General features: G+C 36.1%; 1 protein-coding gene across 1 annotated transcript; it reads right to left on the reverse strand.

The window, feature by feature from the left end:
* Nucleotides 1-8,600: 8,600 nt before the first annotated feature.
* LOC132303202 (aspartic proteinase nepenthesin-1) lies at nucleotides 8,601-10,542 on the reverse strand. The gene has a single exon (XM_059800369.1). The coding sequence runs from the start codon at nucleotides 10,050-10,052 to the stop codon at nucleotides 8,724-8,726; it is 1,329 nt and encodes a 442-aa protein (XP_059656352.1). The 5' UTR covers nucleotides 10,053-10,542; the 3' UTR covers nucleotides 8,601-8,723.
* Nucleotides 10,543-17,282: the final 6,740 nt, after the last annotated feature.

The following is a 17,282-nucleotide window of genomic DNA, read 5'->3' on the forward strand; positions in this document are numbered from 1 at the left end:
TGACTCGTGGAGAATTAAAAAAAAAACTCACTGTAAAATGGCCAAAATGCCCTCCCAAGAAATCTAGTCAAAAGAGCTAAAAAGCAGCTAAAATGAAAACTGGAAGCTGAAAGTTCACGAGGGATTTCTAGTACTAAGACAATGTTTTCTGGAAAAACACGAAGAAGAAACCCTCCCTAAAATCATGTTTTCTAATTGACCATATTGAAAGAAGAAAATAAAATTGATGTGAAAGGTCTAGAATACCCTAGATCAGATTATGCAACAAAACCTCAAAATGAGTTCCTAGGAGGCTCAAATTGCCAAGGAAGAGGTTTTTCTTGAAAATGATTATGCACGCAAACGTAACTTACCTACTAGGATGTGCTATAATGGTCCATGGCTTAAAAATATCATCGATGCAAAATCCGACCTCCTATCGAGCAAAAAGGTAAAGATGAGCAAGAAAAGGGAAATTTGAAAACCAAAATTAATAAATGATTTCAAATTACCGTTTGGCCCTTGGCCATACTTCATACATGATTAATAAGACCCTATGAAAGAATAAAAATGGAATTCCCACACCCGATGCAAGCATAGTGAAGCAATGGTTCGACATTTTTCAATATTTTCATAATATTTTATGAAGTTAAAAGTTACATAGGATACAAATTAGATGTCATTGGCCTATGGCCTCATTTCATACATGTCAAATATATTGTAAAGAGTGTACTTATGTACATATTACAAAAATAGAATCAAATTTACACATTTTGACATATAAAGCTATAAATAGCATTTCAAGCCAACATTTACAAGAAATGAGAACTTCAAGTTTACAAATCATCCAAGCATGATGTGAATCCCGAATCTTGATCCCGATACCTGAAAAATGTCCCCACTACGTGGGTGAATAACATAAAGCTACTCGTAGAAGATGAGCATGCATCGACCTAGCGTATTACAATTATATCACCTTAAGGTAAAACATATCAAAGGGGCTCATGTCACCTAACGTCTATGTCAAGTGAGACTCAGGGATCATCCTAAGCTACTCATGCAATTTAAAGTGAACAACGGCATACAAGTATACATGCTCAAGTATACTAAACAATGTTAAACATGTTATACAACATAGAAACATACATTTCCAAGTATATTAAACCACATTAAGACAAGTCATGCAATATTTAGGCATATTTACACAAGTATGCATTTTATATGAAAATCTCGTAAATCAAGTATACCGACACAAGTATACTAAGCTAAGAGAGATACGTTTAAAACAAGGATACACGGCAGAAGCATACGAAATGAATCTAAACTCACAGAGCAAGCATACAAGTTCAAGTACACTATATGAGATCTAAATGCACAAAACACGTATACAGTTTCAAGTATACTAAGTAAGATTCAAATATCCAAAGCAACCATTAATTCTCAAGCTACAAGTAATCCATGATTAACAACTTGAAATTGAATGCGAAATCAAAGTAGAAAGACTAGGACATGTGGTCACTAGACCAAGCAAGTGTTTTCGGGTAATTACGACCCACAAGGCACTACTTAGTGCGCACATGCATAAGTTATTCTAGGCAATTACGACCCACAAGGTGCTACCTAGTGCGTACTTATGACTTAGAAGACTTTTGTCTCCGTACTAGAGCCAAACTCTAGCCATCACGTGAAATATGTCCTTACAAGTTTTCCAAAATCAATAAGTCCAAAACTTATACAAAAATCAATAAGCTAGACCAAACTTATACCAAATCCACTAATACATAAAGCTATCTTCCATGCACAAATAAGGTTGAATCCACATAAACCATGTCCTAGAATTCAAGTCTAGATAGCATATGACATGTCAAGCCTCCAATATGCAATTTATACACCAAAACAATAATATTTTACAACAATTGAACCACATTACCACACTAAGCCACAAGTACTAAATAAGTCCCAATTTAGTAACTAGCTTCCAGGGTAAACAATTCTAATATTCTAACAAGCTATACACCTACACAAGATATATCTAAACAAGCTATGCAAGTCAATGATATTCTCTATCATGTTAAGTCCAATTACCATTTCAAGATGTCTCAAGTACTAATTCTACATCAAATTAGTAACATGCTCACAAGGTGATTAAACAGACCACATTTCAAGGGATTATCAACCTATTACCTCCAATATTAATTTAAGTGACCAACACATTTAAAATAATATTAATTAAGCTCATTAATTAATTTTTCTCTAGATTTTCAAACATATCTAAATGTCCTCAATTTAATATATGTTAAAGAATTCACCAAGACCTACTTTAATATCACATTACAAGTTGATTCCATGCTTGATACAACTGGGTGAATTAAACTTTCACAAAAGATAAATATTAAATAAAATTTGCAATTCTTATTCAAATAACCCCAATTTAATATATATCAACCATTATACCAAGACCTAAATTTCTAGCGTGCCACAATTTAATTCTAAGTTGCCTAGCATCATGAGAATTAAATCTTAAACAAAGAAAATAATTAAATTAAATTCTAAAAACTTAAACAAGGCATGCTCTCAAGTTGTATATGCTTATAAAACAATCAATACAACAATAATATAAACCTAAGACACCCCCTACCTCAATTTGAGAAGAAAATTTTAAAATCCATCAAAACAAAACGGCTCTGAATCTGACAATACTTTGGGGTTTCGTCGGGGACAATGCCATGAACGATAAAATCCAAAGAGGGCCCATGAAAATCACAACTTGACTTCAAAATCAAACTCAAAATTTGGCCAGAAATGGGTTCTAATAAGGGTGAAAGAAGCGCGTAGTCAACACGAACACAAAACGCAAAGGCCTTACTATGTTCTGACAAAGAAATGAAATTCAAATGAGGATAGAGAAGGTGGCAGCCTCCCTTGGGCTGCCATGGAAGCTTCAGGTCGTGCAAAAGAGTGGGGAAGATGAAAAAATAAAATATCTCATCCCCCTTTTATAGAAATCTCAAAAAGTGCCCCAAACGGGCCTCGCCGGGTCCGGAAAAGTGAAATTTGAGCAGACGCGCTCAAATGATGAAACTCTATGAACAAAAAAGATTCAAAATAAGAAAATAAGAATAACGGAAGAAACGGCGTCAAAAACTGAGTCCCGAGCAAAAAGTTATGCCCCAAACAAGTTTGACACAAATTGGGGCTAAAAACCCTGAAACTGGAAAACATCGACCAAAAGGGACTTCTAAGAGTTTACGACTCGACGAAAAGTGAAAATGAATCCTGTACGAGGATCTAGGCTCAAAATAAGATAATTTGCAACAACTTTCATTAATTGCACAATGGCCCCCACAAAAAGGGTTAACTGCAAAACTGCCCCAGAATGGAAATATCTTCCAAAAGATATTTTCTTAGATATCCCTGAAATAAAATATCTTCAAAAGATATTTACAAAAAACACCCCAAGAAAAGAAATTAATTTCAAAGAATTATTCATCCATGCTCCTATGGACACCGGGAGCAACCAGAGTACTTTCCTACAAAGTAAAGAGACATATTTCGTGGAAACCACTCACGATAAAGATACGTGAAGTCAAAAACCAACTCCAAGCACAAGAAGTGAGGTTTTGCCAACAAAGTGACAAACGGGGAAAAGATGAAATAGGAAAAAGGACGAAATAGGAATAAGGACAAAAAAGTGAATAGTGTCGAAAAACGAAAATTGTGGAAATGACTCGATCCTCAAAGGAAGTTGTCAATCCACGGAAAAGAGTCTCAGAAATCATTTCCGAGCACTCAAGACGACACTAAGTAACGAAAAACCATCCACAGAAAAGAAAAAACAATGGAAAAAATTTATCTGCAAAATTTAAGGAAAAAGGAAAAGGAAGAAAATGACTGGGTCATTACAATAGTTATATTCAGATAATCAACTACACTTATAACACTGCCGAAACATGATTAACACTATTAAATTATGTAGAAAAGATTTGTTGAATACATGTAAGAAGTTAAATTAATCATTCAATACTCAACATGCAGCCTTTTTGTTTAACTTCATGTTGTTCCACTCCTAAGAATATTAACATAATCCTGCTTCCAAGTATTTTTAAATGTCTAAAACAATTATTTAGACCATTTACTGCAATTTAAAACAATTCCAGAATACCCCAATCGGCCAAACAGAGCTCAAACCACGAAAAACAAAAAACCTGGAGAAGGAGCCGCCTCCTAAAACAAGGGAGCCATCTCTCCCCCATGGGGAGCCGGCTCTACCCCTTGTGGAGCCAGCTCCCTCCTTTGGAGAGCCTACTCCCTCCCTCTAAGAGCCGTAACCTGATTCCCGATCCTCTTCCTCGTCTCCGGCGGTGTTTAAACCCTTCTGTAATATCTTACTACGGTTTCAAGAAGTTCAATCTATGTCCCAAAGATCTCATAAACTCATAAAAATTCCAATACGCATCGTTAACAAGAAATAAAATAATTAACAGAAACAATCTGTTCAAAAATCAGTTTCAATTTAACAATTTATAACATAGATTAAAGTCTGATTTAACATGCATAAAAAATCCGTTTTAAAGTTTGATTAAGTCCTAGAGACTATCTGGCATGCACAGAACACAGGTTTAAGAGAAGGAGTTAGAATATGAACTTGCCTTAGATTTTAGTTTTGAAACCTTAAACCACCGTCTCTGAGTTTTCCGATAAATTCCTATACTGCCGTCCAACACCTCCGTTGCTCTTGGTTCAACCCAGAAGCAATCCCTTCCTTCTTCCTTAAGCCTCTATGTTTTTCTCTCAAGTCCCCCTCTGTTTTCCTCTCAAGTCTCTCTCTGTTTTCCTCTCAAGTCACTATGTACGTGAATAGGGTTTTCCAACCCTAGACAGATATATACGGTTATATTTATAGGCGTATACATCTCTGACCCTCATTACACTAAGAGAAGGAAAAGAAAAATAAAATAATAATACCACCAAGTCGGCAACCCGTGAAACTATATAAAACCTTAGAATTTATAATACACCTTATATAATGAATAAAATTAAAATTCAATTATTAATAATTACTAATAATTAAACTAATCCACATATACATATATACCCATATATACATGTATAAGCATCCATGGGTATTAACCGTACCCATTTAATCCATATCATCCAATCCCATCCTAAATAAAATTAAACACTTTAATTTAAACAGTTAGCTTAAACATTTAATTCAAGTCACCTATCTTATAAATTCAATTAAACAAAAAGGCAAGTTAAACAAAGAAATTAATTTAAACCATTAATGAATATCCACATAAGCATATAATGCAATTAAAACAAAGAATTCAATTAGGCAAATAAACAATCAAACAATTAGACAAATAATCAACTAATCAAATAAAAATGTAATAAAACAATAAAATAAATATGAAGACTATCCTTTTAAAATTAGGGGTATTACAAGAGCCGACTCCCAAGGGGTGAGAGCCGGCTCCCAAAAAGGAATTATTTTGACGACTCTCAGGGAGAGAGAGCCGGCTTTATAGAGTTGAGAGCCTACTCCCTCAAGACGAGAGCTTGCTCCCACAAGACGCGACCTTGCTCCCAAGTGGACAGAGCTTGCTCTCAAGTGGACAGAGCTTGCTCTCACGAGGACAGAGCTTGCTCTCACAAGGACAAAGCTTGCTCCCTAATTTGAGAGCATACTCCATCACTGCTACTTTATTATTTAATGGAATTTTATTCTGAGGTTTCAATTAATGGATTATCATTTTAGTTTTTTTTTAGAAATTTATTTATTCTTATTTATCTATTTTGTACTATGTGTTCAATTATTACCGATTTGTTTTTGATATCCTCGGGTATTCAAGCGTGGGCCTAGCTAACTCGCATCTGGAAATCCGGGGCTATCACATCATGCCACCATCAACTCTGCCAATGACATTCAGCAGAGCAGTGCACTCATTCAAGAACATCTCTTCAGAATTGGAACGGGTCAACCGTTTAACAATTAGAGAACGCTGAAGGTCCCCCTTCTCAACTCTTAGAGCTTTTCTTTCGGTCTGCAGAACGTTCTTCTCAATTTTCAGAACATCAAGTTCGTCCTGAAGAGAGTCTCGCTCATTCTTTAGGGCATCCCTCTCAGCCCTCAGAACATTCATTTCCTTTTCTGAATCATTCAGTTTAGCCAGTAGTTTTGAGTTTTTGGCCTCGGTTAACCTCTCCGAGTTAACAGATCTTTTAAGACCGGTAGAGAGAGATTTGATTTTCTTGTTCGCATGTTCAATGCTCTTCTAAAAGGTGAACATCCCAAACAGAGTCTGCATATAGACACAAATGTTTTAGAAAGTCAGGAAATCCAAACATAGAAAACAAAGGAAAGTTGGTAGAGTTACCTCAACAGCAGCTGCGGGGAAACGAGTGTACATTTCATTGAAGGTCATCTTGTTCTAAACTTTAATGTCCTTAGGAATCCAAAGGTCCTTGTAAAAAGCAAATGAAGTGAATGGGCCTTTGAACAAAGAGTCAGTGGGGTAACGCTCGACCTGTTCTCACGTCTGAACAAGGGATGCCATAGAGCCACAGCTGGTGAAGAAGCAGAGGTTCTGGCAGCTTCGCCCTCTGGAATGATTACCTGAGGGGAAGGAAGAGTTGTGGTGACCCTGAAAGACTGAGCCCTTTAGGCCGGAGGGAGAGCGCTCTGATCATGACCACCTTCAGGCTGAGGTTTTTTGCCTAGGCCCATCTCCGAAACTCGAGTTCGGACAGGGGACGATCCATTGGCATTTTGAGAGGATCCTTCGGCGATCTGGGTGGTAGGAGGAGAAGTTTTGTTTGGAACGACAAAAGGCTCATCGCTCGGCAATACAGGTTAATCCACAACCAAGGTGGATGAGGACGGTTTAGTAGTAGGCTGTTCATTGTTTTAAGTTATAACCGGGATGGTCGAAGTGGCCACAGAAGCGGGTGGTGTGGCCGCGGGAGTGGTTGCAGAACGCCTTCTCCTACTGAAAGAAAGAATCTGAATGTTCTCCATGGTGGATCCAAGGATGGATATGTTAGAAAGATTGTCAGGGGTGAGCAAGTCAGTGGCAGAGGGGATGTTGCTCAGAACTCTCTCCTTCAGAATGTTAAGCCTGGCCCTGCAAACGCTGTAAACCAATTCGTCATGATTAATTTGAAGGTAGTTGCAAAGAAAAGTACAAAAACGAGGAAGGCAAGTTTCACAATGGCCGTCGGTCGGGTGTTTCTTAATTTTCTTGTATTGGGGGATAGAGCACTCTCCAAAAGAGGTCGGGATAGGGAAAGTTTGAGTGAATGGAGTTCGCCAATTTTCATTAACCCCAATTAGGTTCTTCCTCCAACCCTTTTCAAAAGAGAGCTTGTCTGTACAGATGGATCGCTTTTCGATGGGAAGGAAGCAAAAATACATTTTGTTGGTTCTGATTTTGGTAACCTGGTAGCAAAGGGGAAGGTCCATAATGTCTAAGTCAAGATCCCTGTCATGAATTAAAATCAAGAGGACCGATATTACCCTAAGGAAGTTAGGGTTAACCTAAAGAGGAGAAACCCTAATTTATTGAAGACATAACAAAAAAACGGGTGTAAGGGAAATCTAATTACATTCAAATGAAGAGAATCTCCCTAAGAAGGAGACCCTCACCAGAGCTCTCATCTAGATCCGTGGGATAAACCTTGAGGGAGACGTCGTTAGGGATGTTGTTCCTTGAACGAATAGCATCCAAATTAAGGGGAGCCATTAAAAAAGGGGAAGAAATTTTTAAGAGTAAAATTCCTTTCTTCTAAAGAGAGTAGCAAGACAAAGGAACTTACCTTAGAAAGGGAGTTTGCAAAGTACCCTGTAACAAAGCGAAAGTCGAATCGCAAAGGGAAAAACTCGCCGGAGAAAACAAGGGAAGCCCACTGGAAAATACAGGTAGGTGACAGAGATAATCGAAGAAGATGACGCTAAAGGATGGAGGTGAGAATGGTTGAAGAAAGACAAAAAGTGAGAAGTTGGGGTTTTTAAAGTAAAAATGATTCAAGATCCAAGAAGCTATGGTAATAATGGTGCAGCAGATCTCAAAGCATGGGTCTCTGAACCTACCGTTCGCTTCCCCACGTCACCACTTTGAGCCATCATGTCATGATTATGTCATTTTGATAATCTCACCTTAATTAATTAGGGAGAGATTATGGAGGTAGATGAGGATATCAAAAATGACCTGGGCCGGGTACGATCCAGATTGTTAAGAGCGGGTCGGGCAAGACCAACCGCTCCTAGCCAAGTCTTCACTAGTCAGGCCCAGGACCGGGAAATCATGTTGGAAGCCCGATTTCAGAAAAAAGGAGCTAAGCCTATAACCAAGAAGAGCCCAGAATAACAGCTCAATGCAAGGAGTTAGTTAGGAAGCTTCTAGAAGATCTGTAATAGCCTATAAATAGACTGAAAAAAGAGGGAAAGGGGGTTGGAAAAAAGGATTTGAAGTGAAGAATTATTCTTTCTAAATAGAGAGCATCTTTCTTGCATCTTCAATAATAAATTATGATCGTAAAATTAATAGCTTGAATACTAATCAGATTCTGCAGCAATCCTGTATCAATACGATGCTCTCAATCTACAGATCGCAATCCAGTGTCAAACAGAATGGGATTTATTGACGAAAAATGTTTTAAAGCTACAAAGAAATGAAAACAAGTTTAATCAAATTAACCACACAGAAAACACACAAAATATAAGATCAACAACATATACACGCTCACATTTGACTACATTTTGTGGGTATGAATGATAACTTCTCTTTTTCAAGATCATGAAGCACCAACATGTTCTGCTGCTGTATATTGCCAAAGATGGACATACCATTTGAACTCCCCATGGCCAAGCACAACACACCCATACTCGAATCAACAACCATGTAGTTCTCTCCTGGCAACTGCAAATCAGCACCATCAAAGTGGAAAATCAGCGACGGTACGGTAATGCTGCTTGTGTCGGATGGCAAGTTGAAGCACAGTTCTAGCCCTGTCGTGCTGGAATCCGCCACGGGAAGCTTCACTTGAGAAATGAACTCTTTTTTGACAATATCAAAACCACTTTCTTCTAAATATGTTATTGTTGTACCAGAGTCTATAATTAGGCCACCACTTCCATCATCACTGAGTGCAAAAGTGGATTTCTCTATTGGTAAGAGAGTGGCACCAACTGTGATCCCTTGAAGAGTAAGATAATAAAAAGATGGGTGAGATGGGTTTTTGATCAAAGGGGTGGTTATGATTGCACCATCTGTGCTGTTGACACTTGCAAGAGACCCCATCAACAGAGTGCTAGTTATGGTGTCAGAAATAGAGGTTAGGCAGTATGAGAACTTGGGCTCTTTGAGCTGGGAGACAAGCGATAACGGACCGCGCCCAAGTCCCACCAGCCCTGCACCCTGGCTGAACCCACTCCCCTCATTATCAAGCCCACAACCAAACCCAATGCTGGGAACGGAAACCTTGTCGAATGTGAAAGTTTCTGTTGCCATAAAACCTTGTGTCAAAGAAGAATCTCCATATGTGTAGAGATATTCGCAGCCATCACTACACCTTGACCTTGGTAGAGCTTTACAAAGCTTGTCAGTACACGATACATTAGCGAAAGAAGACGACGTTGTTGGATCGAAAACCGGTGTAGACTGGTCGAAACAATCCTTGCAAGGCTTGCACTGAGTCCATATTAGGTCACTACCGGTGTCCATTATTGCCGTATAAGGTTTTGGTGGAGTACCAATCGATAAGTCCATGAGAAACTCACCATTTCCTGCATGGACTGGTGATTTGACTTTGGAATCCGATTTTTCGGCCAGCACCATTGCACTAAACCTCTTCACCCTTTGCCTCCCGCGCTTCATTGCGTGTTGCAAACGCTCGAATCTACTTAAATTTTTACCAGAATCAACATGTTTAAGAGACAGCCGGAATCCGTTGTGTGCCTCTGTATGGTGATTGGCACCTTCTTTATTGGCTGAACATGCTGGCGAAACAAACAGTAGTATAGTAGCTAGGACTAGAATCATAGCTGTAGAAAAAGATGGTATTGAAGCCATGGATATATATATGTATATTGCAACGTTATTAGACCACTAGAGAAACAGAAATGGGGATATAAGTAACTTGGAATTGTGAATAGTACTACTATATGTAAGTTTGTGTTTGTGTGTGTGTTTATATATATGTGACTGTGGATTGTAGTGAGGAAATGGTCTATGCCTCAATATGATATACGCCTTACTATATGTAACGCTCCTCCAAAAAATGAAGGAGAAATTGGAGTAAGTCTATGAAGGAGAGAGACTAGGAGAGTTTAGAGGAGAAGAAGGTGATACAGTGAGACTAAGCCGTTTCAGCATCAATGGAGGTTGAGATATCACTAGCCGGGTCATTTGGGTGGTGGTTGAAGGAAAATGAGATCATGAGGTGCAACCTTCTGAGGAACACATCCCAACCGTCCAATTTGCTGACCACTACAATAATATATGTGATTGGACCCATAAGGTCAACAAGTGGAGGACATGTGTTTTTTTTTTTTCGGAAAATTGGAGGACATGTGTTGTAAAGCAGAACAAGGTATATGTATGTAGAATGAGAAGGAAAGAAATTGGAGAGGTTGGTGGACTAACTTGTTTATTAAATATTACGCTAAAGAGTGTGGGTATGTTTGTTTCTTTTCCACGCATTGTTGGATAAATTTAGTTTGATGGTCGTCGGATATGATTAGGTGTGAAGAATAGGGACTTGCATTTTGCTTTCCTGTTATGGTTAGGAAAATAAATTGCATATTAATTTATATACTCATAGATAATATGTATAAGCACAAGTACAATCTGTTGAGACGATCTTTAAATGATGGTTTCGCTTTGATGGTCCAAGCTTTCGAGTTAAAGAAGCATCGTCTTGCCATTGATTGTAAACATGTTACTTGTACGAAGAAGTTTTCTTTTCGTGAACATGAATGTTAGGTGGAACTTTTCAAGAGAATGTTTATGATTAAATTTAGGTTTGAATTGGATCCATGTACAAGTAATTAGTATGTGGGGGGAGAACCTCATAAGGTCATTTTTGGTTGTGGAATGGGTCACATAACGGTGGTACAATCACTGGTTTTTTAGGAGTATCGCGGAGTTAGTGGGAAAGAAAGCTTTAGCACATATCTATCAATCTCCCGAGTCTCCCCATACTAATAATGGTGGGAGCCTCAGGGTTTTGTCCCTTTTTTCACTGTGGAATTGGTTTGCCCTTCTTTATTGTGGATTTACTAAATTAAAAACTTTATTCGCAATTAATTTATTAACATCTTTGAAATTAAAAAAATAAAAGAAAGAGAAAAAAACATTTCAAATTGACTTAGAGTTTTAACTTAGTCATGATATCGATTTTACTTCTCAAATTAATCCATTTGTTATCAATTAAAAACTTTATTCACAATCAATTTATTAACATGTTTTTTATTTAAAAAATATAAAAAGAAAAAAAATGTTTCAAATTTAACAACGGTTTTAATTTAGGGATATATGCTTTACTTCTCAAATTAATACATTTGTTATGATACGGACAGATAGTTGTTTCCAATTCTGTGAGTTGCACTATGCGAAATGGAAGTGGAAATTCGAATTTAAAAATTATTTGGCTACTTTATTCAGTTTTTAAATTATTTTAATTTTATCGAAATAAAACTAAAACAACAATTTACAGAGCAAAAATAAAGTTCAAGTAAAGTAAAAAACGTTTGAGATATGACACCAGGATTTTCGTGCGTGGAAATCTTGTTACAAGAAATCTGATAAATCGGGATGAAAACTACAGATATTTTCACAGTCTCGAGCAAGACAATCTACTATATTCGAAACAAAGTACAATAGACTCTAACTCAAGCTCACACCCACTCCATTATATCAAGAACTAGTTGTTGAACATCTTTGGCTAACTATCACAATTCCTCGTTCTACTGCTGCAAACTTCAGGCTTACTCCTCAATTCTTGTAGAAGGGATGCTGGTAGATCACAAAAACTCCGCTCTCTGACCCCTTCTAAGTGTGATCAATTCCTCCTTCCTTCAAATTCTGAATTGATGAAGGTAAAATAGAAACCCTACTTAATCAACTAGATCTTCAACAAGCTTGAACTCTATTCAGATAGAGAATATCACCCTAAGATCACTCTCGTGTAATAGTGTGTGCTCTAAAAAATATAAAAATTTACAGAAAAATCAATGATGATTTTCTGTCAAAAATATTGTTAAAAAGCTCTCATTTGCAAAAATATTTTTCTTTACAACCCTAATTAATCAAGAGAGAAAGAGAGTTTATATAGACTTAGAGAGGTCTCAAAATATATGGAAAGTTGTTTTAAAATCGTACAAGGAATTCTCTAAGAGTCGGGTAAAAACAGGAAACTAAAAAATTATCAAAATCTAATTTTTCGCACATTCAAACAAGTGCAACTTGTTAGACTTTTTTTGAGTCTTGTTTTCTATCAAGAAGCGCAATTGGTTCCACTTTCGTGCTCAACCGGTTGGACTTTTTCAAAGAGCAGTTTTTCATCAGCAAGTGCAACCGGTTCAAGAAAAAAACACAACTGGTTGACTATGTTGAATGTTATTTTTAACCTTTTTCTCTTCTATCCAACTTGTTACTCATTCACATATCTATTCTAAATGATGTTCTCATCGAATCAAAGTATGTGTATATTTGTTGTTCCACTTTTGACACTGAGACTCAAAAATAAATAAATAAATTACTACTCGATCGACAGATACCAAAATTTGTCAATTACAAAATTTACATCTCACAATTTCTTATCAAGAGAAGGGAATCTTTGAAATCAGAAACATCACGACAGTAAACTAAGTTTTTCACAAAATTGTAATTCTACTTTGTTTCTACATCATACTCCATAAATACATATTAAGAATATATTTAGGTTCTTGTAAGGTATGGGTAAAAAAAGACATGTATTTTTATTCGCGGTGGAAAAAAGGTTACTCCGAGATTAAGGAAGAGGTTCGCTATCATGAACCTAATATACTGAACCGATAAAAAGATAGGTAGGAGATACGTAGCAATCAGGATAGCAATTGATAAATCGCTCCATCCAGATGAAGCAAGTGACCTATATAAATGTTAAATAATCTAGTAAATTAGAATCTTGTCAAATAATATTAGTTAATAATTGACATAGCATGGATCAAAGAATTGTGCTTTCGAAACATTTCTTGTGTGTTTTCAAGGCTTAGGTGGCTTTCCCAAATTGGTCTGTTTTTAAATTGCCGCTGACAGGAGGGTTAGTTCACCGAACACTCCTACATAATGTAAATTATAGAATTTGGTAAAGAAGGGTCCAACGGCATGTTGTAGAGTCTTTCCGTTGAGTGAAGCCACCTCTTACTCAAACCCATTTTGGTCATGAATACATAATGTCAGTTATCAATTATACGGGATTATTACTGCGGGTTTTTGCAATAGATATTTTGAAAGACGAGCTCGACAATGGCGAGAAAAGCCAGAAAAAATAAAGCCTTCCATGTTTCTTTATCTGCACTCCTTCATGGTCCTTGTACTGTAGCTCAGAGTACTGAGAATACAGCATTCCCAATCAATAAGAGATTGTTATTTTTTCTTATCAATGGAAATTGAGAATTTTTTATTAGTAAGGAGTAATATATAAGGGTAGATTCCGCGTATTGAATTGAGTAATGTCTATGACACTTTTCACGAGCTTTTCTTCAATTTATGACACTTTGGACAAAAATGGAGCCTTCCATGTTCCTTTATTAGCCCTCCTTCCTGGGCCTAGACATTTACTGTAGTTCGGAGTACCGAGAATATAGCATTTTCAGTTAATAAGAAATTGTTATCAAATGAAATGGGGAACTTTTTTACGAATAATGTTTAGCTATTCAGCGGTGAGTAATTTCACCCTACTCACCCCTCATGTGTTCCAATAACAATATATCACATCAGCTTTAATAAAAAAGTTATTCAATGGTTGATCTGAGAAAATATAAAAAACGTAGATTATTTTGTTATTAAAGCTGATGTGGTATATTGTTATTGAAACACATGAGAGGAGAGTAACGTGAAGCTACTCACCGATGAGTAGCTAAGTATTATCTCTTTTTTTATTAGCAAGGAGTAATACATAATAGCAGACATCCAGGTGGAAATAAATAATGCTAACCATGACAGACACTTCTTATGAGTTTTTTTAAAGATTATCATATCTATTTTGGGCAAAGAAAATAATACACAAATTATATGATCGTGTTTCCAATATTAAAGTGATCTCACAATACCAATAATAAAAAGAAATCTATTCAAAATAGCATAAAATGAAATTGTATTCGGTGGTAAAATTTAATAGTGTAATTTGGTTTAAAAAAAAAATTGTGTTTTAAAATTTTGACTAATTCATGTATATTAATTTGATATGAAATTTTGACTATATAATTGTCATACAATCTTCTTCTAAACGGTTATTTCTAATTAGATTTGCGCTTTAATATTTGTACATGATTATAAAAAATTGAGAAAGAACTCATGAGAAATGTCATGTAGATCCATGATAGTAGTATTAGTACTTTATTGAAAAATATATTTCCAAAGGGAGAGTTTCCTCTTGTTTTAGAGCCGTTACAACTTAACACTTTTGTTTTAAATAGCTGGGTTGGGCCTGTCTTGCCATGTCATCAATTACTCTATATGTAACTTTGTCTTTTTGGCTGGGCCACGTTTGAATGGCTTGGGCCTGGTTCCTCCAAGCCTAAGCAGCAATTGAACTACTACGAAATGGGCCTCTTAGATTCTAAAATTTCCCACTTCCGTCCTATATCTATTTGTAATATGATGTATAAGATAATTGTTAAAAGTATGGCTAATCGGTTGAAAGAGGTTGTTGTTAACGCTATTATTAGCAAATCTCATGGTGCATTTTGTTGCAGAAGTCAAATTGAAGACAACAACATTCTCGTTACCCATGAAATTTTGCATTACGTGAAGACTAAAAAGAAGGGGACGAAAGCATTTATAACACTTAAATTAGATATGAGCAAAGTCTATGAGCGGGTTGAGCGGACGTATCCATTAAAGATGATTGAGAAGTTGGGATTGAATTCCCACTGGTTGCGCCTCATTTTAAAGGCGAATTTTTTTGGCAAACAACGGCTAATTTTTTGGATTAAAAGATTGCAAAACTTAAGCAATTATCTCAATAAAATGTGCAAGATGAATATAACAATATAAAGTAAAACAAGCACAATATAAAATGAGATAAAGGAAAAGAGATTGCAAACTATGACACATTTAGCGAGGTTTGAAATTCTTACTCCTCAGTTCAAGATTCTTCTTGAGACTTTCTCAAATTCATTATGGCTTCTCCTTTCTGGTGGATAACAAACTTTTACAATGAAGCAAACTTGCTTCCTTCCTTCTTGCTAAGATAAAAACATTCTCTTTGGCTTCCTTTGGGTCACACCAACTCTTTGGGTCTAGCCAATCCTTTGAAGTAGATTGTAAGAAAAGTATGAATACAAATGTATCTCTTAGTATATTGATATACAAATCATAAGCTCATATAACTAAAGTAGATATGAAATCAAGTTGAAACTCAAGTATATTGAATGATATAATAGAGAAAGCAAATGTTGTATTTAATGCTCATAAATGTCTCTCAAGTTTTGCAAGTCTTCCTCATAAATGCACAACCTTATTTATAGAGAAAATTTGTTGAGAATAGCTATTTGAGGTAGGTCAAGGAGCATTAAATGCAAATATGTTTGTTATAGTTCAAACTGACCACTTTCAATCAGCTTAAAGTGTTTTTTCGATAAGATAAACTAATGAGGTGTCTTATGTGAGATACATATATATATATATATTGGGGAGATTGTGAAAAATATATATTTTATAATTGGCAACTTTCGGTTTCAAACAAGTCCTAGTCGAGTTGTAATTTCAAGTTACTATATCTGGATTGACAGCAACTGCGGAATTGGAAGGTGTTCAAAGTTACCATAACTGTGAACATTTGAGAAAGGTAAGAACAACACTTTAGGAAGGAACCTAAAAAGATTAGGACACATTTTACACTTCGTATATTCTTCAAACTTACCAAAACTATGTTTTCAGCCTTCAGAGCCTCAAAAATTCAAGTTTGCTAGACTTGAACCGGTTCAGCATCCATGAACCGGTTCAAGACCCTTCAAGGTTGGCTCAAAATATAATCTGCCAATCTTGAACTGGTTCAGCACCATTGAACCAGTTCAAGAAGTCCTGACAGCATTCCAATTTTAGTTTCCTATCTCAGATTTCTTTCCTATTTGGTTTAGAATTGTACCAAGTCCTATGCACAAAATTTTCTATATTTCCAGAGGGATTAGGACATTCTAAACTCTATATAAACCTTGTTAGTCATCTATGTTGACCTTGAATCTAAGGCTTTTGATGATTATAATTCATTAATGATGTTCTATGTGTACTAATATCTATTTTGAGTTAAATCACAGCTCTTAGCATCCATCAAGGCATATCATGAAAAGCACAGATTAAAAGTTACACCACAACATAGAAGGACCATGAAGGAAATACTAAAGACATCAAGTCTCAATCGGAAGCTATCAAGATCATTTATGCAATCAAACGATCGTGCAAATACTAAAGAAAAAGGGGTAGCTAAGGTGGTGAGTGAATATGAAACTTTGTCAAAGTATGTATGAACATTTTGAAGCTCATATCTAGGGTCATACATTAATAACTTACATGATAATCAAGAAACATAAAGAATAAACATCATCTATAACTTATAACAAGTTTCTTGAAGGTAAAGTTTCATTTTGGTCGACCGAAATGGAAAAACAACTTGAATCGAACGACCGTTTTGGGCAGTAGCTAAGCTAAAACTGAAGTCACAATCGGTTGATGGAAATGTTATTTCGGACGACCAAAGTATAGCTGCAACAAGGCCTTAGGCTATTTTAGACGATCGAAATAAAAGCTTAATTCATTTTGGCCGACCGAAGTAAAAAATGCAAGACAGTCTCAGATTATTTCAGACGACCGAAACAAACTAGTGATTCATTTCAGTTGACCGACTTTGCACAGATTCAAATTTAAATGGCTATTTTATCTCGAACTCCGTGCCCAACAGATAGAATACACATCAGATACATCTAAAACTCTATATAATAAGTTGTTGTCTTCGTAAAAAGGTATTGCAACATCTGAGAATCATATCATTGCAATCATAGAGCCTTTGTCTTATCATTCACACACTTCATATCTTTA

This window comes from Cornus florida, unplaced genomic scaffold (genome assembly GCF_030987335.1).
Source record: "Cornus florida cultivar Cherokee Brave unplaced genomic scaffold, ASM3098733v1 CherokeeBrave_3.0.0_Hap2_Chr04, whole genome shotgun sequence".
NCBI lineage: Eukaryota > Viridiplantae > Streptophyta > Magnoliopsida > Cornales > Cornaceae > Cornus > Cornus florida.